General features: G+C 41.4%; 1 protein-coding gene across 1 annotated transcript in view; it reads left to right on the top strand.

The window, feature by feature from the left end:
- The window catches only part of LOC144201655 (MAGUK p55 subfamily member 7-like), a 51506-nt gene that overhangs the window by 22774 nt on the left and 3083 nt on the right, over positions 1-25649 (top strand). Inside the window, exons 6-11 of the mRNA XM_077724403.1 lie at positions 3412-3493; positions 7074-7159; positions 14394-14468; positions 15969-16165; positions 16236-16294; positions 19359-19412. Of these exons, the coding sequence (XP_077580529.1) occupies positions 3412-3493; positions 7074-7159; positions 14394-14468; positions 15969-16165; positions 16236-16294; positions 19359-19412 (553 nt within the window). The remainder of the gene's footprint in view (positions 1-3411; positions 3494-7073; positions 7160-14393; positions 14469-15968; positions 16166-16235; positions 16295-19358; positions 19413-25649) is intronic.

The following is a 25649-nucleotide window of genomic DNA, read 5'->3' as shown; positions in this document are numbered from 1 at the left end:
TAGAAAAGACCGCAGCTTTGTGCATCAACGATGATTGCAATTTTCGTTTTAGTGGGGTGGAATCCCTCCCTATCTATCAGATGCCCCAGGTATTCCACTTTCTCTCGCATGAATTCACATTTGGCTCTTTTCACTCTCACCCCGTAGCTTTCCAGACGGCTCAGTAACTCCTCCAGATTCCTTAGGTGCTCTGCTCTTGTTTTCCCTGTGACCAATATGTCATCCAGGAAACAGGTCACATGCTCCAAACCTTGGTGTATCTGGTCCATCACATTCTGAAATATAGAAGGTGCACTGGACACTCCGAATGGAAGTCTACGGTACACATAAAGTCCTTGGTGAGTATTTATCGTTGAATACTGTTTTTCCAACTCCAGCTGCTGGTAAGCGTGTGACAAGTCCAATTTGCTGAAAAGAGTGCCCCCAACTAGGGTGGAAAAAACGTCTTCAACAGTTGGTAGTGGGTAGGTCTCTTCTTCCACACTCTGATTCACTGTGACCTTATAGTCCCCGCAGATACGAATTGACTTGTCTGCTTTGGGCACATCCACTATGGGCGCAGCCCACTGACTACGTTCTTTCCTTGAGATAGTGCCCGCTTTTTCTAGGCGATTGAACTCATGCCCCACTGCATTCTTCAGTGCATACAGTACTGGCCTTCCTGAAGATCGGTTTGGTATATTTACTGTCATTTTGGCCTTCAAATCACGAATCGTGCCTAGCTCCTAAGAAGACACTGCTTTGTGTCTCCACAATACTGCCTCCACATCTGAATTGTCACAGCCCCTTGCTGATCTGACTAAGAAGATGTTTGCCCAGTCTATTTTGAAAATTTTGAGCCAATTAAGGCCAAGGAAGGCTGGTCTGTCAACTCTCATGATTACCAGTGGTAGTTCACCACTCTGGTTCCCATATTCTACCTTAACAGTCACTTGTCCCATCAAAGGAATGTTCTCCCCGGGAGAGTTCGACAGCTGCACCTATTATTACCCTTACTTTTTAATGGCAAATGCGAGAGATGCCTCCTATCTATTCTTTCAGAAACAATTGTTACAGCAGCTCCTGTGTCGAGTTGCATTTCTGGAGGTGTTGCTTCTAATTTTTAACTGTACTGTCATTTCCTTCCAACTTCCAACCGTATTTGTGGGATAGACGGCATTCAAGGTATATGACCCAACAAATTCATCATCAACATTTCCTGTTGTCCGACTTATATATTCAGTTACATACTGTATGTGTCCTTGCCTATATTTTGTTTTATACATCCTTGCTATGTGCCCTACTTTGGAACACGTGTAGCATGTCTATGTTTTAAGTCGGCATACTTTAGCTTTGTGGTGGCTACCGCTACATCGGTAACAGGGTTGGTGATTTTCTGCTCTCTTTGGTCTGAAATTTCCACATGGGATTTTACCCTTCCATTTGCTGGTGGTTGGTTGGTATTTCCATGCACCTTTGCCCGTTTTCTCCTTGTCGATCCTATTCACTGTGGCAGGTCCTTCCATTTTGCTGGCAAACTCCAATGTATTTCTTGATTCCATTTCCATCGATTGCGAGAGTTCACATGTTTTTTAAATGTCAGATCTTGCTCTGCAAGTAACTTTCTCCGAATAGCCTCCACTCTCAATCCACTAACGAATATGTCTCTCAGTGCTTCATCTAACTGCTTTAATGCCACAACATAATCTCACACACTCGTTTTCCTTCTGATTCCTTTTTTGAAATTTGAATTGCTGTTTCGAGTTGTAGAGGGATGATAATTTTTTGCTTAAAACCTCATACGAGAAGCTACCTTGCTTCTCTGGAATGCATAAGTTTTTTAGCAGACCGTAAGATTCGGCACCTATTATTGCCAGGAAAACGTTGGCTTGTACCGTCCTCCACCTCATTTACAATCATCCATTGTTCAAACCTCTCCACGTAGGACTCAGTCTTCTTTACCTTCTTTGTATTCGCCGAGATTTCCAATGAACCTCGCCATGGTGCCCCGCCGCCGTTACGTCTTAGTTCCGCATACCGAATCTGGAAATCCCTACTAGCTTGAAAAGGTATCCCATCCTCATCGCCACTGTAATAACTTTGCCGTATGGACGACGGAGCCAACTTGCATGCGTGCCGGAGGCTAGTTTATTGATACAGACTTTTAAATCATCAACATCCGGGTTACTCGTAATACGTATTGCCCATCAGGTGGCAAGGGTTACGCCCACCATTATTGTATCCATCTATTACAAAGACGTAAAATTGTCATTGATACGTCAGATGAAAATGAGGAGCTGATCAGTGTCATTAACATCATTGCTTTCATTCAGCGCTAAAGGATACAATGTGAATGACTGCATCTTTTTGTATAGGATGCTCTTGATATCTTCATCTATTAGTTCTACATGCTAAGTCACTGTCCACGGTGATAAACTGATTTTCTCAAATTTGTCTTTGGTCTCCGGGCATAAAATACCTGCTTTATACATTTTTTTTCAAAAACTCGTCCTCAGACAGTGTTTTGCTGGCCGTTGCTATTTTGTGTCTCTTCAAAGCAGTCTCGGAGTCGGGTAGCGTGTTGTCAGGCCAAGTAGTAATGGTTTGCCTTTGGGGCTTTGCTTGCCAGCTGAGGGGGGTGTATGCTGCGATCAAGAACAACAGTGGTATGGCTCTGTATGCAACTTTGATGTTAGAGTAAACATGATCCATAATTTTATCTTCTCTTGTTGGACATTTCATGTGCTGGTAAAATTTCGGCACAACAATATTCATATTTGCCAGATTAGGTGGTTTGAACATCGGATTAGGATCCTTTCTGGACGCCTCTTTTTTGTGGTGAACTGGGCAAATCCCAATGGTAGGATGCCATGGGGCAGACCCGGGACATGCTGGGGCACTATATCTCCTGGCATGAACTTGCATGTACCCAGATTTGAAACCATAGGTGTCAAACATTTTCCACAAAGGACCAAGTGGTTGCTGGATTTTTTAGATTGGATTGGGTAACTTTATTCATCCCGTATTTGGGAAATTTCGTTGTCACAGTAGCAAGAGGGTGAGAATGCAGATATAGGAAGACATTTTAGACATATACAGATAGGTAATAAGTAAGTTAATAAATAAAATACATGAATAATAATATAAAAATTCCAATCAATGAAGAACCAGCCTTTTTACAGGCAAAATCAGTTGATTGCAGTTAGGTGCTGCTAAGCCTAAACGTCATTGATCAAACTGTCAATGCTACTTCAGTTAGAATTTAATCCTGCACCCTTGGCTCATTGTGGAATTGTGGAATCGTCAAAATAGGCACATTTTGATGTATACACCCTTCAATGGAAATAAGTCACTTTCCAGAACCTCAACAAATATTTTCACGATCCATTGTTGTACTTACTGTATCTGATTCTTCACTTGTCAAAATCCTAGGGTGCCACAATTAAAAGGGATCAATCTACAGGGGCGATTGTTGTGGCAAGGGTCATGCGAGGAGGACCTGCCCACAAGAGTGGTAAGCCCAAGCACTTTAAGTTTCAAAAAGTGTAAATATGTTTTACATTGGAGCCTCAAAATTTGTATATCTACTCAGTTGTGAGTTAAGTTCCAAAGACACTGTGTTTGTGACGCCCAGCATGAGTCGGAATGACACGAGTTCTCTTACTACTCCTCCTATAGCCAGTTAGACTGACATATTGTAAGTGATATAATGCAATATGACATACCTGCTGCTAAGAGAAGATAGGGTCAGAGTAGAAGTAATAGAAAAAGTCAGGGAAACTGTGAGCTTATATAGAAACAACATTGAGGTTCATAGCTTCTGATAACCTGAGTTTTCTATGAGCAATGTGGGCGAGCGCCAAGGGTGCAATCTATTTTAAGGGCTGTAAAAGGTGTTGCACAGGGGCTTTGGTCAACCAAAATGATCAAATAAACTATTTGTTGCGGGCGGCCCAGTGGCGCGAGTGGTTAGCGCGTCAGCCTCACAGATATTGGTTCAAATCCATGTCAGGTCCACCTGTGTAGAGTATGCTAATTCTTCCAGAGCCTGCGTGGGTTTCCTCTGGGTACTCAGGTCTCCTCCCACATTCCAAAAACATGCATGGTAGGCTGATTGGACACTGTAAAATTGTCCCGAGGTATGGGTGTGAGTGTGCATGGTTGTCCGTCTCTTTGTGCCCTGCGATCGGCAGGCCCCGTCTCTGGCCCGGAGTCACCTGGGATAGAAAATGAGAGATAGAGAGAGAACCATTCGTTGCCCAGAACAGGAATGATGGTGCACAGCTAGAACTGCACCTGTTTCTTGTCATTTTGATTCAGGGTTTTGAGCTATACCATATATTAGTATTTTCACACCTAAAGGGCACACTTAAAAGTCTAAAATGTTCTTCAACGTGATTCGGGCGCCCAATTGGTCGGTGCGCCTTTTTTATGTCAAGATTAAGTGTAGATCTGTATGACGTTGACCGCTTGATTGTATGGGTGCATTTCATGCTGACTCACTGAAGTACAAAGCTAAATAATTGTCAACAAGCATATCCAGCCCACTCACATCACCAATATGGACAAGGTGTCGCTCAATTTCAACATTTGGGCGAACCACACTGTCGACAAGAAGGGAACCAGCACAGTCGCGCTACGCACAACAAGCTACAAAAAGGGCAGCTTTCCCGGTTGTGCTTTTGCCATGGGAACAGTCAGGAATGGTGATTTTTAAGAAAAAGACGTTGCCGAAAGAAAACTTTCCAGCCGGTGTAATCGTCAAAGCCAACCAGAAGGGATGAATGGAAGAAGACAAATTGAAAGAGTGGCTCAACGACGTGTATGTGAGGACACCAGATAGCTTTTTACGCACATCACAGTCAATGCTGACCTGCGACTCCATGCGCGCCCATCTCACGGCTGAAGTTAAACACCAAGTCCGGCATACAAGCTTGCCATCATTCCGCAAGGTTTGATAAAGGAACTACAATCGCTGGACATTGCCATAGATAGAGCATTTAATACAAAGTTGCTAACGGCTTGGGAGCAATGGATATCCGATGATATACAAAGTTATACAAAGACTGCCATGCAGGCTCAGGTGAGTTAGGTGACAATATGTCAATGAATTGTGGATGCCTGGGCTCAAGTGTCGGCCAGAACTGTAGTTTGAGCTTTTGCCAAACCTGGCATCAAATTCCCACAGTACCCCGGCGACAACTCGGACTCTGACAGTGACACGGAAGATGGCAAACTCGCCCACTTAGCTGATCTCTTCACAAAGAAGATGAGGACTTTGATGGGTTTGTGGGCAATTAACTGCTATAACTCATTTCAACGCGAGTCTCTTTTCCTTCAATATAGCACAGTCAAACTTGGCTCATGTTGTCTTTTTTAAAATAAGAAAAAAAGACAACTTGCTAGCAGAACATACAATAGCATAACATAACCTAGGCCAGTGTGGTGCTAGCACCCTTTAGGCCAATGCGCCTTTTCAATTAGCAAAAAAAAAAAAAAAAATACACATGCAACTAAAACTGCACCCGTCAAGCGGCACGTTTTCTAGGTGTGAAAATGGCACTCCTTTGATGTCATAAATGCTGAATGAAGAGGATCTAATTAGTAATAGCTAGTGCCCTTTAGGCCAGAGCACCTTGTCTGAGTAAAAAACTGAAAATACACGAACTAATCCAGCCCTCAAAAACTATTTTATGGCTATAAAACCTCTACTGCAGGTAAAGCTTGCTACACATCAAAAATCATCAATAATAACCTCATACAATTGAAATATTCAATTCCTGCTTTCTTTCCTCTTTTTCTATCGCCATCGAAGCTAATGTTGAAAGTCAAGCCTATCCTGTCGTATTTCTGGCGAACATTTTTATTCGATTTAGTGCTGAAAATGTTCGTTCCCGATTGTGACAGACTTGCTTGCTTTAGTGTTGTGCGACTTTTCTTAATGATGTCCAGCTTTTTTCCTTGAAAAGACCGTCTTGAAAATGGCCTTGACAGTAAATCTGCAAATGAATCAATTTCTTCTCCTCCTTCAGCCATTGAGGGCTGACAAAACCGCTATTAAATCAACACAACTCTGGCTATTCCACTCTAACACTAACCAATCATAGTTGGTGAAAGCGGTGACATATCCCTACGCCTGCGAGGAGGCAATGACGTATCCTTATGCCTGCGAGAATGCCTTGGTGTCATCCAATTGAATTCTGATTGGTTAATGCAACGGTTTTGTCGACGCTTGTTGAATGAAGCAGAGCCTGCAGAACTGATTGTGAAGGCCTTAAGGGGAGATACTCGACCCTGGCAACAAATAATGGCTGAAATGTGATTGGTTAAACCCTTTAATATGAAAACACACATGGAAGCATTGCGACCAGGGAGAAAAGCAATAAAAGGAAGCTGACAGACACTTTGGAATTGTTTAATAAGACTTCATAGAAAAAATATAATTAACATCAGTCTGTGATTCTGACATTTCTTAGCAGAGATGGCCTTGAAGGCTCTGACGGCACACCACTGAGTAGTTATAGTGGCTTTTTGTCTGGTCTCCATTAACCATGATTTTCGTGGGATTACTGTATTTATTTAGCAGTCAAAATTTACATTCACAACATATACAGTTGTGAATATTTTAATTAAATTTGTCAAACTTTGCTACATATATTTCTGAGGAGAAAAGATTATCCATAAAAATTGCAGGAGGCAAGACTTCACTATGATTTCATAGCCCTAAACAATAGCAAAAATGGGATAGCGATCAAATAAGATAACTACACAGATAACATACTTCAAACATGGCACATTCCCATATCGGCCTACAGTGTCAAGCATGAAACAATATATATTCAAAACTTCAGAGCCTCTTTCCTCAAAGGAAAATTAAGGAGAACAATCTTCCGGTGACCTCAGAAAACAAGTTCTTTACTCACATTGTTCAGAAGGGAAGAGCAAAATTCCTAAATGTCAGATTGAAGTATTTTAATGCTTTAACTTCAAAATATTCCAATGATATCTAAGGCATTTTTATGTGGTCAAAAAAAGGACAACATTTGGATCTTATGATTATACTTCAGTTAATGAATACGTGTTTCACTCTTAAGGCCTGATTCATGAAGGAGATGAACTAAAAGAAGTAAATGGCATCTCAATGGAGCACAAGAAGCCAAAAGAAATTCTTCCTCTCCTGGTTAGTCATACTTCTTTTCAGTCCCTTAAACGCTGCACTGTTTACTTAAAATAAATATTGAGGGGGGGTTTGGGTATTTGTTGATGCCATCATATCTCAAATTCACAATGGCTCATTGGGTACCACCGGTGAGCATTTTCCTTTATTCCGGAAATTTTATTTCTCAGTTCAGCAAATACAGATAGTACTCTCCAAAGTTGTGTTGCATAAACTGATGATACTGGCTCAGGACAGACACAAAAAGCCGTTCTCCATGGCTTCAGCAAACTCCTCCCATGGTTTTTGCCTCAGAGACAACCAGAGCCGCGTGCCACTTGGCTGCCTTGTACCCGTCAGGTGCATACAGTCCTGCGAGCCAAAAAGGCCTTCTTCCTTTATCGCAAGTGTCCACCAGTGGGTTTTGGGATTCCTGCCATGACAGAAGAAACCGACCACCTTGTGGCCGCAGCTTCGTCCTGCGGCTCAGCCAGTTCCCTCAGACTCAATGTCCTCCGCCTTTTCCCAGACATGTGCAAATCTCTGTTGGAGGTAGGAGTTGAAAGTCCTTCTGGCAGGTGACTCCGCCAAGCATTCCCAGCAGAGCCTCATGAAACGTTTGAGTCTCTCGGCCACACGGGCGTCCGCCCGCACCATCGGAGCCAACTCACCACCAGGTGGTGATCAGGTGACAGCTCCGCCCCTCGCTTTACCCGAGTGTCCAAGACATGCGGCCACCTGTCCGATAATACGACCACAAAGTCGATCATGGAACTGCACCTTAGGGTGTCCTGTTCCCAAGTGCACATATGGGCACCCTTATGCTTGACCATGGTGTTCATTATTGTCAATCAATGAAAGGCACAGAGATCTAACAATAGAACACCACAGGTTTCGAATATGGGGGTCTTCTTCCCAATCACTCCCCTCCAGGTTTCACTTTCGTTGCCCACATGATTATTGAAGTCCTAAGCACTCTCCAGCACCCCTTCCAAGGACTAAAAAAGGGGGTACTTTGAACAGCTGTTTGGTGCATACACAAAAAAGGTCCCGTGCCCCCACCCAAAGACGGAAGGATGCTACCCTCTCGTCTACCGCAATACAGGCACCGAGCCGAGGGGCGCCTCTCTTAGCCATGCTTTGTCTGGTTTCTCACCTCAGACCAGCTAGCCATGCGTGACCGTACCAGGGGCACAAGGCCCCAGACAACATAGCTCTGAGGATCACTGGGACACACAAACCCCACCACTAGGTGATCACTCATCAGGGGTACTGTAATGTATTAATATTTATGAATGGAATGTAAATGTAACAAATGCATATATCATATTATATTTACCTCTGACAATAGCTCTTCTGTATTTTTAATCTTAATTACCCAAAAATGAGACATCTGTGCAGTATGATTTAGGTGAATTGAAAATGATTCAGCATGTAGGTTATTGAGTGTTTTACTCCTACTCAGGCTCCCAACCACCCAGTCCTCCCAGAGCGCTCTTTTTTTTTTTTATATGGGCGACAGCATCTGCTGTGAGATCCCCCGGGGCTCGCACTTTGGACAATCGACCTCAGCTACCCTGAGACTAAAATACTGCAATTGGATTGGATTGGATTGGATTGGATTACTTTATTCATCCCGTATTCGGGAAATTACATTGTGGCAGTAGCAAGAGGGTGATTAGACAGAATAAACGGCAAAGCAAAAGCACAAAGTACAAAGCAAATCAAAGTAAATGGAATCATCAAATCATTAAAACATAAAAGCCGCAAAACACAAAACGAACAAGAGTGGACAAAGCTACCGTGGCCGCCGGCTGCCGCTTAAACAGCGCCATTTTGGTTGCGGTAACTGAATCGGACTCAAAAAGACATTGTAAAGTTGGACGAAAACTGGAACCACACACAGGAAGTCTTCCACGAGATGGGGAACTGCTGCAGACTGTGACCAAGGTGGAGAATACGCAGAGTCGCTCTTGCAAGCTTGTCCGCACAGTTACTCAGTAGTCTGAAGATGAAGGAAACAGCAGCAGGGCAGAAAACCTCGACTCGGTTGCTGGTAGGGGCCAACAGCTCTTCCATCCCATCCCACGATGGAATGGTTGGTCAGAAGCGTTGCCTCTTCTCCCAGCACTTTTGTCCAGCTCCAGACCTCCGGCGGTACCGAGGTGTTGCTCCTTCTGCTGCGTATTGTAACAGATAGTTCCATGTGTGTGACAGCGTAGGCATTGCTGGCTGCCCCCCCCCCCCCCCAAAAAAAAAGAAGTGGTCGAAAGATGCCAGGCTAACAGAACAAGGAAAGTTGTAAAAACATTAAAGTAAAAAGTATAAAGTACAAAGTAAAGTAAAAAAGAATGTATTAGGAAATATTAAAATGTCATTTAAAAAAAGATAGAAGGGCTGTAAAACATGAAAAACATAAGAGTCTGACACCCTTGGTGCAGAGCTACTGCCACAGGCTCCCGCTTGAACGGCGCCATCTTGGAATGATTCCCTCAAAAGGTGAAGGAAGACAGTACTGTTTCCCCCTTGTAAATGTTACATTTGATGAGTGACCACAAGATCAGGTGAACAAGGACATTATGTCATTAGTTTTTCTTCCTGCCACACTTAGGAATACTTGAATGCGTGTAATGGAACTAGAGCTTAGCGATAAGACAAACATTTTTATCACAATAAAAAAATATCAGTTTATCAATAATTATCACGATAACTACATCTTTTTTCGAACTTCTGTCTATAAGTAAATAAAGAATTTTTCTCATTCAAATATGAAAGTAACTATTACCTTTCCTTATCAGAAGATGATATGAAATATGATTATTTTAAAAAGTATTTTGTTGTTCTGTCGAACAATGTTAGACACATCAATAATTATACTTTAATATAATTATAAAACACTGTAGGCAGACATCTGAGAATACATCCCGACCTCGTCTCCGTCCTGGATTATTCTCCTGTGCAGTCATTTCTCCTGCCCCGTAAAGCCATAAATAAAAACACTTGTTATTGATTAATCCAACTGCGTAAGTAAAAACAACATCTGCAACAATCATAACATGTCAGGTATTCAATAATAACAATTGGGGGGAACTAAAAGAAACCCTATTGGAATTTTAACAAACAAGCCTTCATTCGACAAAACAATTCCATAAATATGCGAAAAGAGCGTCACGATTTACGACACTATGCCAGAAATCCCAAAGGTTGTTTGGATAGCAATCAAGCTGCATAAGCATCTTCTTAAGCGTCCTCCTAGATTTGCTTTCCCTGGGTCGAAGTCCAGTAAAGTCCTTGGAACGAGGACTTGTTACGATCCCGAGTTCTCTCCAGACAATTTGAAGAAGCTTTCATACAAAAAAATAATAAATGCACACATATATTAGTATCACAAAATTAATCCAACAAACAATAAAGATAAGATATCTCCCTCCTTAAACTATGAAAGTAAAGAATAAAATCTGCAGAAGTCTTGACAGGTGTTTTTATTTTTTCTAAATTTCCCTTCAAACCAAAAGTTGCGGTGCATTTTTAAATAAATAAAATAATCAACCGAAGTCATCACCATTGGCAAGCAGACTATTTTCAGCCTTGCAAAAGGAAACATACTCGCGTGGCCATTTACAAAACAAATTAAATAAAAAAGTTGGATGAAATTACCCCGTTTTAAGCCAAAATAACAAGTTTTAGATTTTTGCAACATTTTCAGACCACTTACATAAAAAAGGGGAAATACCTTGATATTAAGTAAGAAAAATATTACAGGCTGTCCTTGATAGGTCTGAAAATACAACTTCAGGAACAGGTTAAGAAAGAGTGAGTTAATGCCAATTTAAAGGAAATAGGTTTATTGATGGGGAGAGAGCCCAGACAGCTGCGAACACGCTTACAGTCTGTCGTCCTCGCAACTCTCTCTCGGAATGAACAGTGGGTAAGTCTTTATATAGGCAGACAGGGTAATATTTCTAAGACAGCGGATGTAGAACAGAGTTTATGTAAACAAAACTTTGGGCTAATATGGTTAGACATTTGCATGGCAAAGTTGTATGCTATAGCTCACACAAACTGCCCCAGCCTATCATATGTTGCACGATTCTAACAAACAGTTACAAAGCGAGTTGGTCACATTGCACAATACAAACAAACAATTGCAAACCCTATTAGCCAGCCTATCTTACATTTCGCGAGGCGAACAATTGCAAGGCCAGCTAGTTATCCTATCTTACATTTCGCGATGCGAACAAACAATTGCAAGGCCAGCTAGTTAGCCTACACTACATTCCACTGTCTTAACAAACAATTGTTAAACCAGTTTGGCCACATGGCTCGACATGAACAAACAATTATAAAGCAAGTTGGCCAGTCTATCTCACAGTCCTCAAATGAGGAGAGTGGGTTAAGAACATTTTCAATAAGTCTGCTCTTTTGCACAGGTATTTTCAAGGCATTTTAAAAAAGAAAGAAAACAGCAAGAACATTTCCCTTAGATCTTTTATCGGATGGGATCTGTGTTGTCCTGCATCTAATAATCGCTCATTTTGGCTCTTTTGTTGTCATTTTGTGATCATGTTCCCTGTTATCCTTTATTACCATACAAGCTAAAAACAATTCCTTATCATCCTCTTCTTCTCCTGAGCGTTGGTCTGGAACTAGCATTCATGCCACAACAGCGCCCCAGTTCTTTGTTGTGGTCGGATGGTGCGGGAATTGCAGTTTAAAATTATGAATTTTTTACTGAAGGTTTTTATTATTATTGATGATAAAAATTATTTCTCGATAATCATCGTTATCATTTTATCGCCCAGCGCTACACACTTACTCTATTAGAAATAAGCAGTTTGGTTTAGCTTGTTTAGAACCAAAAGACAGTTGTTGCGCTATTTAAAAATAGTCTCTTTTGAAAAATAATCTCTTTTGAAAAATAATCTCTTTTGAAAAAATGGGTGTTTAACAAATAATAGATTGAGTTTTTACCCTTAGAGAAGTGGAGAAATGCAATCACCTCTCTATTAGGATCTGACAGCCAATTCTGGCCACCATTAAAAAAAAATCAACTCTCTATGTTGCACAGTTTGGACAAATATAGCCATAGATTCTTAACATACTCTCACACACACACACCAGTCCATAAATCACGCTTTATAAGGATTACAGATAACCGCCGTGGTCAAAGGTTTGGCACCACTTTGTGCTGCCATCTTAGTGCGCTTCAATTGTTTAAGCCTTTCCCAACTCGATAATTTTTGGCATAATTGGTAAAAAGTGGGCGGACACTTTTTTTCTGCACAACAGAACAAAAATACTTTTGAAATCATATTTAATATTCTCTTCTAGGCTCCTCACAGCTCTGGGGTCCTGGATTCAAATCCAGGTAATGTCCATCTGTGTTGAGTTCCAGGTGCACACACACACATCCATCCATATATCATGCTTTATTAGGATTATAAAATAGATAAAGCGCGATTTATGGATGGATGCATAAAACCCCCATATGTGCTCCTAAAAAGGCAACATTCGGGAAAGTTCAGGGAAGCTGGGGGTCAACTCTCTCATAAATTGCCCAAGCTTGTCTGCTTCTCCACTCACCTCCCTGAACTTGGCTTTGGGTGCAGAGTTGCACTGCAGGTCAATGAGCTCCATTTGAAGCTCAGGAGAGGCATCTTGCACATCAAAGGAGAAGGGGTCCGCAAAAATTTGAAATGTGGCTTTGTGTGTCTTGAAGTCTGCAAATCTGTAATCAAATTCCTCCTGCAGCTTCGAAATGGCCTCAACATATTTCTCACCCGGGAAACCATGAGTCTTTGGATTCCGGCTGGAGTATGCCGAAACTTAAAGGAATTGACGGAAGGGCACCACCAGGAGTGGAGCCTGCGGCTTAATTTGACTCAACACGGGAAACCTCACCCGGTCCGCACACGGAGAGGATTGACAGATTGAAATGGTGTGCCTGCATCCAGAAGAGCCTTGCATGCTGGGAAATGGCAAAGGTTTGACTGAGAGAGCTGGGCTTTCCATAACACAAGTTTAGTGCAGAATGCTCTCACATTGTCATAGGCCACACTGACAAGTTGCCCCTGGCCTTGTAGCTTCTTGTTCAGTACATTAAGCTCATGTGTGATATCAACAAGAAAAGCTAAGTCCATGAGCCATTTTGGATCACGTAGCACAGGAACAGCAATCCCGTCTATCTCCATGAAGTCTTTTACTTCTGTGAATGTCTCTCCTGCTTTAGCAATCAGCTCACAAACGGCGTAGCTAGCTTCGACTGCTGCATTACTTTCCTCGGTAGCCTTCTTGAAGAAATCCTGTTGCCTCAAAAGACGTGTTTTAAGACTGGCAACCTGGTTGGCTGTCTCATCTCCCTGGTATTTTTCGTACTCCTCAGCATGTCTCGTAGTCTAATGACGTTTCAAATTGTATTCCTTGTACACCTCAACCTTTTCAGTGCAAATGGGACACGTCGGGGTGCCTCTGTGCTCAACAAAGAAATATTGCACTCCCCACTTTTCTTGAAACTGTCTGTGCTCATCACTGACCTTTCTCTTCACGGCAGGCTTTGAAACAGACATCTCTGGGGCCGAAGTTGGCCCGCGGGCCGCAAGTTTGAGACCCCTGCTATAAAACGTAATACAGAGGGAAAAAATAAGCACCAAGAGGATGGTGTAGTCCAGATATGGGCAAACTATGGCCCGCGGGCCACATACGGCTCGTTAGGCTTTTTAATCCGGCCCGCCGATGTCCAAATAATGTTATTTATTTATTTATTTTTCCCAAGATGGTGCGTCACGTGGAAGGTCAGTGGCAGTAGCTCTGTCCACTCTTATTTGTTTTTCGTGTTTTACAGCCCCTCTATCTTTTTTAAATAACATTTTAACATTTCTCTATACATTTCTTTTTACTTTACTTTGTACTTTTTACTTCAATGATAAGTGATAAGTATGTTAATACTTTAGTCCTTTTTTTCTGTTTATGTTTCATATGTACTGTTAACGGATGCAGTCTTTTAAATGTATCGTATCTTGTGCTGACCCGGCCCATCCGTCAAATTTTTAAAGTCAATGTGGTCCCTGGGCCAAAAAGTTTTCCCACCCCTGGTGTAGTCAAAATACTCATTTGCTTAGTAATTCTGCACTCCCTGTATTGCACAACACTAATCCTTCCTCCAGATTCAAACTTTTACGATAAGTCAACTTGTGTAAATAAAGATCACCGTTTTCGAATTTTTAACATATTCCGTTGACATGTCACGAATGATGTGCAGGCACACACTAAGAGCGGCGTTACTTTGACGATTATTCCGGCCTCATCAAAGCAAGAAGTGACATCCAATGAGAAGGTACAGTGAATGAACTATTCTATTTTGGTATTTTTATTGTTCACTCCATTTTGGTTTGATTTGAATACGTCTTCATATGGTAAATACTGTGGGGCAAATAAGTATTTTGTCAACCACCAATTGTGCAAGTTAAGTGCTGAAAAGACTGCAGAGGCGTGTAATATTCGACACGAGTAAACCTCAACCATGAGAGACAGAATGTGGGGAAAAAAAATGAAAAACACATTTTGATTTTTAAGAATTTGTTTGCAAATCATTGTGGGAAAATAAGTATTTGGTCAATATCAAAAGTTCATCTCAAAACTGTAGGTACCCTTTGTTGGCAATAACGGAGGCCAAACATTTTCTGTACTCTTCACAAGCTTTTTCACTAGGTCACCCCCATGTGGTTCTGGGATTTTTGCTCAATGTTCCTGTTATCATTTTGACGCCACGTGGTGAAATCTTTCATGGAGCCCCAGATCAAGGGAAATTATCAGTGGTCTTTGATAGATCTGAAAATACAACTTCAGGAGCAGGTTAAGAAAGAGTGAGATCAATTTAATAGGAAATAAGTTTATTACCAGACTGCAGATGGGGAGAGAGCTCAAACAGCTGCGAACACGCTCACAGTCTATTGTCCTTGCAACTCTCTGAATGAACAGTGGGTCAGTCTTTATATAGGAACACAGGCCATAGTATGGTTTCTATGAGGACGACCAAACTCTGGGCAAAGTCTGATTAATCAGTGGCAGGTCTCCGTGACAATGACCAAACTATGGGCGAATTCTGACTAATCAGTGACAAGTTACCCTGAAAACGACCAAACTTTGGGCGAATTCTGATTAATCAGTGTCAAGTCTCCATGACAACGACCAAACTCTGGGCAAGTTACTTATGACAACGATGTTTCTATACTTACAAAAACTGATACAATATGAACAAGCAAGTGCCAAGCGGCGTCATTTTCTCTTAATGTTATCTTACAGTCTTGGATGTCTTCTATTTTCTAATAAGTGCTCCCACAGATTATTTCGTTACACCAAGCGCGTTAGTCTGACCAAGGCCTTAGCCATACAGAAGAAGAACCTGTTTAACAGGGGCTGCTGGGTGGCATGACAGCATGATAGCGGGCAAAACGTACTCTCCACCCCCAGTCTTACCGTATGGCATACTGTTATCTCCACTGGACTCAGGCAGATTAACAAAGAGGAACTTCTTCCCCTCTGTCGGATTCCTCTCTGTAGCTCCGCTGTTGACAAATATGTATGCAGTGCATTAAAAAGGGTGTAGCAATGGGCAAGCACCTGTCTAAAGGAGAATGATTATTAAAGTATTGAGTTTTGAATTTGTCTTCTTAAAAATGTTCCCGACAGTATATCCAGAATGGTCATTGATATCTTAACACATTTCGATGAGTCTACTTTTTCCAAAGACAATTATGAATGTTTCAATTACAACAAACTGATACATCTGCATCACAGTGCGATAACATTATACAAATAAATTTCCCTTTCCTAGATGTTTGTAAGAGCTCTCTTTGACTATACACCTAGTGCAGACCCTGCTGTCCCTTGCAAGGATGCAGCAATTACGTTTAAGAGAAGTGACATTCTCAAGATAGTTTCCATGGAGGATGACACCTGGTGGCAAGCCTGCCATGTTATTGGTGGTAACACACAAGCAGGACTTATCCCCTCACAGCAGCTGCAGGAAAGGTGATTCTCATTTTGTTGTTTTGTTTGTCTCATTTTAATCAGTTTTTAACCACCAATTAACGATATACAGGAGAATTGTACTACAGCGACCTCAAATCTTGTTCAAGCAACAACGCATCAAGAAAGAAGGTGATCAGCTGACAATTTCTTTCTTTCCACAACAATGCAGTAATAATAGAAACACTTTCAAAAATTCAGCCATCTATAAATGTGTGTGCTATGGTTGAGGGGTCGGACTGGGGTATTTTCAGAAACTCCCCTTGTTCTGTTATATTCTTAGTTGTTTTCCTCCACAAATGCTATAGATGACAACAAAGGTTGAAATTTTTTGTCTGCATACACCTTTTTAGAAACTATGTTGACCAAAATACATTTGGACGTTTAAGGTCGACACAATCTGGTTTTAATGCTTGTTAAATTTATTAAAAGACACATGAGAAGTAATGGAGAAAATAATGGCAAGCGCTTTACTCCTAACGACAGAAGACCTTGAAATTGATGCAATCATCAAGGTTCATCCCCCGTTGTCAGGATAGGCGGTTCAGAAAATGAATAAATAAATGTATATGGATCCTGCAGCCCTGGGTTTTCATGTCTCATTTAGGAGGCTTCTGCCTTTAAATAAAAATAAAAAAAATGTCTCCACAACATCCAATCACTTGACTCATACCAGAAAACCTATGTTGTGGTTAGCACCTAAAATACAAAACTAACAGTTCTATGAAAATTGGTTGACGCAAAAGTAAATATTACACCCCATAACAAAAGCTGATAGTCTAATCTAATACAGTCTAGTCTATTTAATTAATGTACTTATTTAATTTAATCTGGCTTCTGAGAGAGAACAACATTTGTTTTTGTTTTAGTCAAGAATGACCTGTTTTATTGTCATTATATTGGAGGGAAAATAACCCCCTTCGTGTGTCTTCAGAATTTTCCCTAAGTGGTCAATTAGGTTAACTCAAGAAACATATACTGTATTTTCACAACCATAAGGTGCACTTAAAAGTCTTACATTTTCTCCAAAATAGACGGTGTGCCTTATTATTCAGTGTGCCTTATATATGGACCAATATTAAAATTATCACGATAAAATAATATAAATCAGTCGATAGGGTACACCTCCCTCTACAGGTCTCGCAACTACGGTAAGCAGCCTCGACTTCATTTTCGCCCGTGCATGGTTCATGCTGGGATAAGTAGTTCTTTTGTCAATACACCCAGTATTACGGCGAACACACTAATTTGACAAAAGAACTCCAGCCGCTAGATTGGCATCAACAGAACATATCGACCTATCGAGTGTTGTTTGCTTTTGTCTTCACTTCAAGATATTCCCATTTTTGCGGGTTTCTCTTGTTAATAAATATTATTACGCGTTTTGATTCACTGTGCCTGAGTTTGTGTTTGGATCCATCTTTCAACAACTAGTCATTCACACCAAAGATACATTTACCTCATCTCACTTTCTGAACCGCTTTATCTTCATTAGGGTGGCAGGGGGTGCTGGAGCTTATCCCAGCTGACTCCGGGCCAGAGGTGGCGGACACCCTGAATCGGTAGCCAGACGATCACAGGGAACACACCCATACCTAGGAGCAATTCAGAGTGTCCGATCAGCCTATAATGCGATTGCCTGCAGCAGTGGAAACTCACCTTTTCTTCTTCCAACCTATAATCAGATAAGACACTCCTTCACCTGCCTAAGGTAGGTCAGACTTTAGGAGGGAGTCTCAGAGGCCCTAACAGCATCCGTGTTTTCAGCACTTATTTTTAAATAGATTTCAAGAAAATCATCAAGTTGACCTTGCAGTGTCATCTTCCATATATTGCTGTATCGTTTGTGAAGCTTGTAATTCTTAGGTGATTCGTGAATACAGTCGTTTGCTATGATAGTAATCTTTCAAATAACGCATATCATGTCAACCAGACATGGCCACGATAATTAAAAAAAATGCAAATTAGGATCACCCCTATTATTAATACTACTACATGTTTTTTAATTATTTATTATTTTTTACATTTAATAAATAATACTTGCGCCTACAGTTATAACTTGAGATACGAGCTTCATGCGTTCTGGGACTGACCCCATTTGTTTAAGCTTATCTCACATCACCGTTTCCCATAGAAATAAATACAAATTAATGTATTAATATCTAAGTATGTATAATCTCTAAATAAAAACAATGTACAACTACTCTACTTGCAGTGAAAATAGGTCCTCTCCACTTAAAAATAGAATAAAACAGGTTATTGGCAGCATTAGTCCAAATGTTTTTCGTCATATTTGAGAGGCATTGAATAAATGACGAAATCTTCAGAGGGCGCTGTAGGGGCGCTTTTCAGGACGAGCTTGTGCAAGAGGGTTTCTGTGCTTTAAGATTTTGATGGGAAGTTGTGATTGCAGTTTCTTTTTTGGTAAAAATATGCTTTTTTTACCAGGACCTGAAACTGTCAAGCACTAGTAGCTAATAGTACTAAGACCACATTCTTCATCTTTATTGCTGTCAGTGTATTGGGGGAATTAAACTTCCACTTTGCTCCCCCGCACGGTTCAGCAATCTTAACTGCCCAAAGGGCTCTATTTTCAGTCAAGATCGATGGTGTTCGTCGTCACGTTGCCCAGAGTTTGCACCATCATCAGTACCTTGAGCCCGAGGCTCTCGGATTCCACTGAGCGAGCTCTATTTTCAAATAAGTGCAACTGCGTCCGCCGCAAGGTCACACGGGGCTCACATTTTTACCAATTTCGTCATACGCAGATGGGTATGATGACATTTAGGATTTTTGTCAAGTCAATGATGACGACAATGCCTGTCTGATTTTTTTCTTTTTTTTCTGAAAAACATTAATGATCACATAGGCTCCCAGTTTGAGCGTGATTTTTGAAGTTTTTATAATTTTTTTATACTTAATATAAAACAAATGTGATGTTCTGAAGTCGCGAAAATTTTACAATGGGAAGTGGTGAAGGATCACGGAAGATCACGCGTTATATTGAAAATCTCCATTATGGTAATTAACCTTACATGATCTCTGATATTTCTAATTTCTTGGTGGCATCTCTCAATCTAACTATCTAAATATCAGAATTTACAAAGGAACAGAGCTGTATATTGGAATTAGAAAATGTGCTATCACTCCTCTTCTTTGTTGGAAGAATTACTGAGGTTTATATTAATGACTCTAGTTCTTTCAGTTGAGGAAGATGCTGACTACAGAGCTGTAACTGGAGTCCATGTTGGTAAGATATTTTTACTTCACAGAAATCTTATAATGAAAGATGATGAAAAGATAATGAAAATAGGACTTGTGATATAAAACAAAATACAAATCAGAGCGATACATGAAAAGTCACAACAACAGCTACCAGGAAAACAAATACAAATTCTCAAACACACTAATCATTTGAATAATTCATAGGTTTAATCTTTAAATGAAAGCACTGGAACAGCAAATGTTTTGAGTCCAGAAGTTTTCCACCTGTTTTCAGCTCAAGGATGGCAAATATGCTTGTGCTAAATGTTATGTTTGCTTGTGAGACATTATCTGTATATATATATCTACCATGCTACCATGCTATCATACCGCCATGCCGCCACTGTGCCATTCCGCCATGATGCCATGCTACAATGCTACTATAATGGAACTTTGTGTGTGTGTATGTCTGTGTGTGCATCTGTTCTTTCCCTATGGGCTCAGAAACGGCTGAACCGATTTTCATGAGAATTCTTACATTAATACTTTAGGCATTTGCGAGTGATTAAGGTTAGGTTTTGCGTCAAACCACTTAATTATAGAGTATAAAATTGATAATCAAAAAAATTTCGGGTTTTCAAAAACATTGTCTGATTCACACCAAATTCAACACGTTTATAAACTCCCATCATAAGCGTTAATCCGGAGTATCAGGAACATGGGTCTCTTGACAGCCAATATAATCCAAAAAATGAAAAATACCAAATCCATTATTTATTGCCGCCTGTCGCTACAATTTCCCTGTCCCACCCACATCTTGCTACTTGATTCATCAGTCGACCAACAATGCTGCCCAAGAAAAGGCAACTCGTCCGCCGGACGAGTAAATCCACTGCCTGTCAAAAACGCAAAGCTGGGTTCCCGTTATCTGATGGTTGCATACTAACACAACCTGCCTACCAACAACCTCGCCAAAGTACAGGGAAGGGAACAAGCACAGCCTCTTCGTGGCCCCTTCCATTCAACCAGACCCCTGGGCGAATGTGCTTCGTCAGGCGCGCACCCCACGACTCGGACCATCGGCCCGGTCAGGGAGCTGGCGCCACCGAGACCCTGGAGTCTCCCCCCCTCCCCTTTTTAAGATGGGGGGCCTGGTATCCGGTACTGGCCTCCCGCCTCCTCCTCCTTGCCGGAGATGTTGAAATGAACCCGGGACCTGACGGAGATTGCCACCACTGCCGCCGTCCGATCCGTCGCGGCCAACCTCCGCTCCATTGCTCCGCCCCTACCTGCCCCGCCCTATGCCACAAACAGTCGGCCTGCAGTGGCCTCTCCCGGCATTTCCAGACCGGCCCTTGGAGGTGCGTGGCCCACGGAGGCCAACCTCCCGGCCCTCCCCCTTCAGGAGGGCGGATTTGTTGTGTCCCTATGGAGATGCCCACTGCACAGGCCCCGAATCGAGACAGTCGCCGGCCGCGTTGCGGCCGACCTTGCAGCTCGACCCCCGTCTGACTCCCAGCACAAAGTGAAATGCACCGGCTGCCAGCGTACCATCGCCAAGACGACTCAGCCCCTCACCTGTCGAGCCTGCAGAGCCCCCTACCACCAGTCCTGCTCAGGCACTACCCGTGATGCTGCGGCAACTATGAGGCCATCTGACAGCTGGTCCTGCCCACAATGTGCCACCACCCCGACACCGGCTACCTCTCAACCCCAACCCAATCCTCCAAACCCCCTCCTACCCTTCCCAAAACCAAAGACGGACATCCGCAACATAGCCAAGAGATCCACGCTGCGCATCTTGCATTGGAATGCTGACGGCGTGAAGACAAAGTCTGCCGAGCTGGAAAAGCGGATGGTCGAAGGCAAGTACGACATCTGCTTGATCCAGGAAAGCAAGCTGTGGGCCAAAGACTCCACCCCGACCTTCCCGGGGTATGCTGTCGTCCGTGCCGACCGCCCCAAAGACCAACCCGGGGGCGGACTCATGACCCTGATCAAAGACGACCTCTCCTTCATGAACCTGGGCGCCTCCCTGCGGGGCCTCCTGGAGTCGTCCACGATCAAGGTACGTGTGACCCGGCACCGCTGGCTGACGGTGCACAACCTCTACGCACCCCCATGCCGAGATCCGGGACGAAACTCCGAACTGGACCTCACCTGGATCGGGGCGAACACCGACGTGATCATCGGCGGTGACCTAAACGCCCACTCCGGCCTCTGGGACTACAACCAGCCAAGCGACAAGCGTGGGGCCGACATCGAGGACTGGCTGCTTGCCAGTCTCCTTCTACATGGGGGATGAGTCTCCTTCTTCTAACCCAAATTCAATGCAGTTCCTTAAAGATTCTTATTATGTAGTCAGCCCGATTAGCCTCATCATCCAGTTCCAATCGTGCAGCGAATAAGGACGTTTTGTATGGTCTACCAAATAGGATTTTCATAAGTTGTTGTCCGGTTGAACTCGTTATTTAGACGCCGTGATTTCATAACAAGATATGGAACCTTTTGTCAATCCAGCCAATTATTTTGTAACACAATCTGGGTGCCTTTATCAGTATAAATCAATGGTTCTATGGAATTTCAAATTGTCCATTTATATGCCGAGCACAGGTTAAGCATGCTCTTCAACTGATTTAACCCTTATAAATTGTGTAGCGGCACCGTGCCAAGGCCACCATCACCCATGTGGAGACATAGGACTTCCCATGACTCAAGCCAGCTTTGTTAAAAGCAGCTCACCCAAGTAAGTTGATGTACCAATTTATTATTATTTTTTTGGTCCCAAATTTCCCATTTTATAGAGGAGATTATAATTCCTCCACGCCAAGTTTCACATTTGAAGTACTGCTGCTGTATTCTCATCAAAAACTTCATTTGAAGAAAAGTTTTTTTCTTTGTCGCCGCCATCCCTGAAAAACGGCTTATTGGCAATTTTAGAAAAAATTATTTCAAATTTCCGAATCCTTTTCCACCTTGATACCTGATTGATTGATATCTTGGTGGCCAGCCAATCAAAAACACACGAAGACAGACAACCATTCACTCCTAATAAAGGGAATTTAGAGTGTTCAACCAGTCTAGCATCCATAATTTTGGTTTGTGGGATAAAACTGGAGTACTTGGAGAAAACCCACAAATTCTTGAGGAAGCCAGGAATTCTCCACACTTTGGCTTTCATTAGTAGATCTTAGAACCATAAGGTTTATAATAATAATCGGACATAATAATAATAATCGGACATAATAATAATAATCGGACATAATAATAATTGGACATAATAATAATTGGACATAATAATCGGACATAATAATAATAATGGGACATAAGAATAATTGGACATAATAATTGGACATAATAATCGGACATAATAATAACCAGACATAATAATAATCGGACATAATAATAATCGGACATAATAATAATCGGACATAATAATAATCGGACATAATAATAATCGGACATAATAATAATCGGACATAATAATAATCGGACATAATAATAATCGGACATAATAATAATCCGACATAATGTTAATAATAATCAGACATAATATAATAATCAGACATAATATAATAATCAGACATAATGTTAATAATAATCAGACATAATAATAATCAGACATAATATAATAATCGGACATAATAATAATCGGACATAGGCCCTGTCATCATCATCAACAGCAAAAGCCTACTTGTCATCACACCCAGAAACTGCGCGTGACGAAATTGGTAGTGCTTTTCCATAAGGTGCATTTACTCGGCAAAATACCTAAATAAGTGATAGTTATGGACTTGTAATTTGGCATTCTGCCTATCATCATCAATGAAATTAGAATTAAATCAGAGAAACTAACCTTCTACTAGGCGTTTCCTTACAAATTTTCACCAATATGTCATAATACTGTAAATTTTCTCATCCTTTTTTACTCGAACCAGCTGATCTCTAACGTTATAAAGTATTTTGAACAAACCAACTATTCAAAAACAGTATTAAAAAAAAATAATAAACTTTTACTTTCCAAAAGCTAGTTTTCTTTCATAAAGAGTCCTTCGAAATCAACAAATTAGTCAAAAATGTCTATTTTGCTCTATTCCCAATTTCGAAGCCAAACAAATCTTTTCTTTTTTAAAAACAGATTGACTATCACCTTGAAAAACATTTTTGTTTAAAATTCAAAAAATGCGAAAGTAACCTTAGAACACTGCATTTCCTGCAGACCATGTTTTGCTCTTATTCTGAAATGTTTAACGGAAGCACGCTCTTAGCCGCTAACTGTGAGCTATAGACTGCAAAAGCAGGATTTCTCCTCTCAAACACATCTTGTCTGTCACAAATTCCTTGTTTTGCATTTTTTACAAATGCCTCCCCAGCGAGGTATGTTTGAAATGTCGCTTTTTAGCTGTGAATATTGCATTTTGGAGAAGACTACCATTAGTCCATAATAAGCTAAATTAATTCCTTATCCGGTAACCAACCATATCTAAAAAAAAATTCCAAGACCAAATAATCCCAAAATATGCTGCAATCACAGATCAAAACCCCAGATCAAAAAACATTTTTGCACACACATTTGTTTGAGAAACCCCAAGGGCCAGTTGATGTAATGTCTTCACAGATGGGGTCCAAAATTTTTAGTCACGTGTGCTGTTCGGCCACACAAGGTGCACGTTCAATGACTGCATATAATCAAGATCTGTTTCTAACTCCGTCCAATCGGTAGCCCCGCGGGCCCCATGTACAAAGTCGGCCTGAGTGACCTGTGCTTTTTTTTCCTCATTGGCCTTATCAGGCCCTCAGTCATTTTGCACCAAATTTTCACATGGAGAGAGTTCATATTTTCAATACTCTGCCTCGTCTCTATCAAATCAGCAGTTGCAGTAACAGGGCACTTCCCACCACAGTCAGTGTATTATTTGGGAAGTTTAGAGTGTAATTAAAGAAAGCAGGTTAGCAACCCAGCAAAACATTTAATTGGCCGTTATGAATTTATTTTCGTATTTTAACCACCATCTTCCCGCAAGCGGACCGGATCAAAGCCAGGCCAAGCTTCAATAGGCCATCTCATCCCAGTAAAATAACAGGACATTCAGGTACCACTAACACAGACATCTAACCGTCAATAAGACCCTCCATTTTGTATACCTAATACCTGGAATATCTATTTTAATTGCAGTTTTATAAGCTCCAGTATCACACGTACTTTTTTTATCGTATCCCATTCACGAACAATGCGATCTATGGTTTAATCGTATTAAATGCCAGTATTTCCGCTAAATTTAGCTCAACTCCTATTTAAAGTCTTCGTTCATCACATTTTAAGCAGGCCTGCCGGCTTTTCATGCCGAGTAGGCCTAGTTTTTTTCTCCCAAATGCACGCACAAATAAAAGAGACAGGAGACACATCTGTAGTTTTCTTGCAAGAGAAAATCGGACTGAGGGGTCTTCGTTCAAGTTCATTTTGGCATTAAACACATCTTTTCACCGTTTATTAACTTCAAAGAGCCTAGTTACAATGGACATGAAGATGATTTGACCTTCATTTGTTTGGTCTAACTAAGGAGCGTGCATTTATGTGGGGTAGACCTGCCGACTGGCTTAATAATTGTTGGTTCATGTCGAACCATGTGGCCAAACTGGTTTTACAATTGTTTGTTAAGACAGTGGAATGTAGGATAGGCCAACTAGCTGGCCTTGCAATTGTTTGTCCGCACCACGAATTGTAAGATAGCTAACTAGCTGGTCTTGCAATTGTTTGTTCGCCTGACGAAATACATAGGCTGGCTAACAGGGTTTGCAATTGTTTTTCTTGTATTGTGGAATGTGGCCAAATCGCTTTGGAATTGTTTGTTCGAAACGCGCAATATAAGATAGGCTGCTGCAGTTTGTGTGAGCTATAAAAATATCGTGTTTGCGTACAACTTAAACCTGCAAATGTCTAATCATCTAAACCCAAAGTTTTGTTTGCATAAACTCTGTCCTACATCACTGTCTTAAAAATATTACCCTGTTTTCCTAAATAAAGACTGACCCAGTATTCATTCAAAGAGAATTGCGAAGACGACAGACTCTGAGAGGTTCACAGCTGTCTGAGCTTTCTCCAACCATCCTACAGACGGCAATAAACCTTTTTCCTATTTAAATTGATCTCACTCTTTCTTAACCTGCTCCTGAAGTTGTATTTTCAGATCTATCAATTTACATGATTGCAAAGAGATGTTATAAAATGACTTTTCTAATGTGAATAAGCTAAGTAAAGCAAAGCGTTCTTCATTGCGAGCAT

The sequence above is a fragment of the Stigmatopora nigra genome, chromosome 9, assembly GCF_051989575.1.
Source record: "Stigmatopora nigra isolate UIUO_SnigA chromosome 9, RoL_Snig_1.1, whole genome shotgun sequence".
In the NCBI taxonomy this organism is placed as follows: domain Eukaryota; kingdom Metazoa; phylum Chordata; class Actinopteri; order Syngnathiformes; family Syngnathidae; genus Stigmatopora; species Stigmatopora nigra.
The sequence above is the reverse complement of the archived record's forward strand: the minus strand, read 5'-3'. Positions and strand labels throughout refer to the sequence as shown.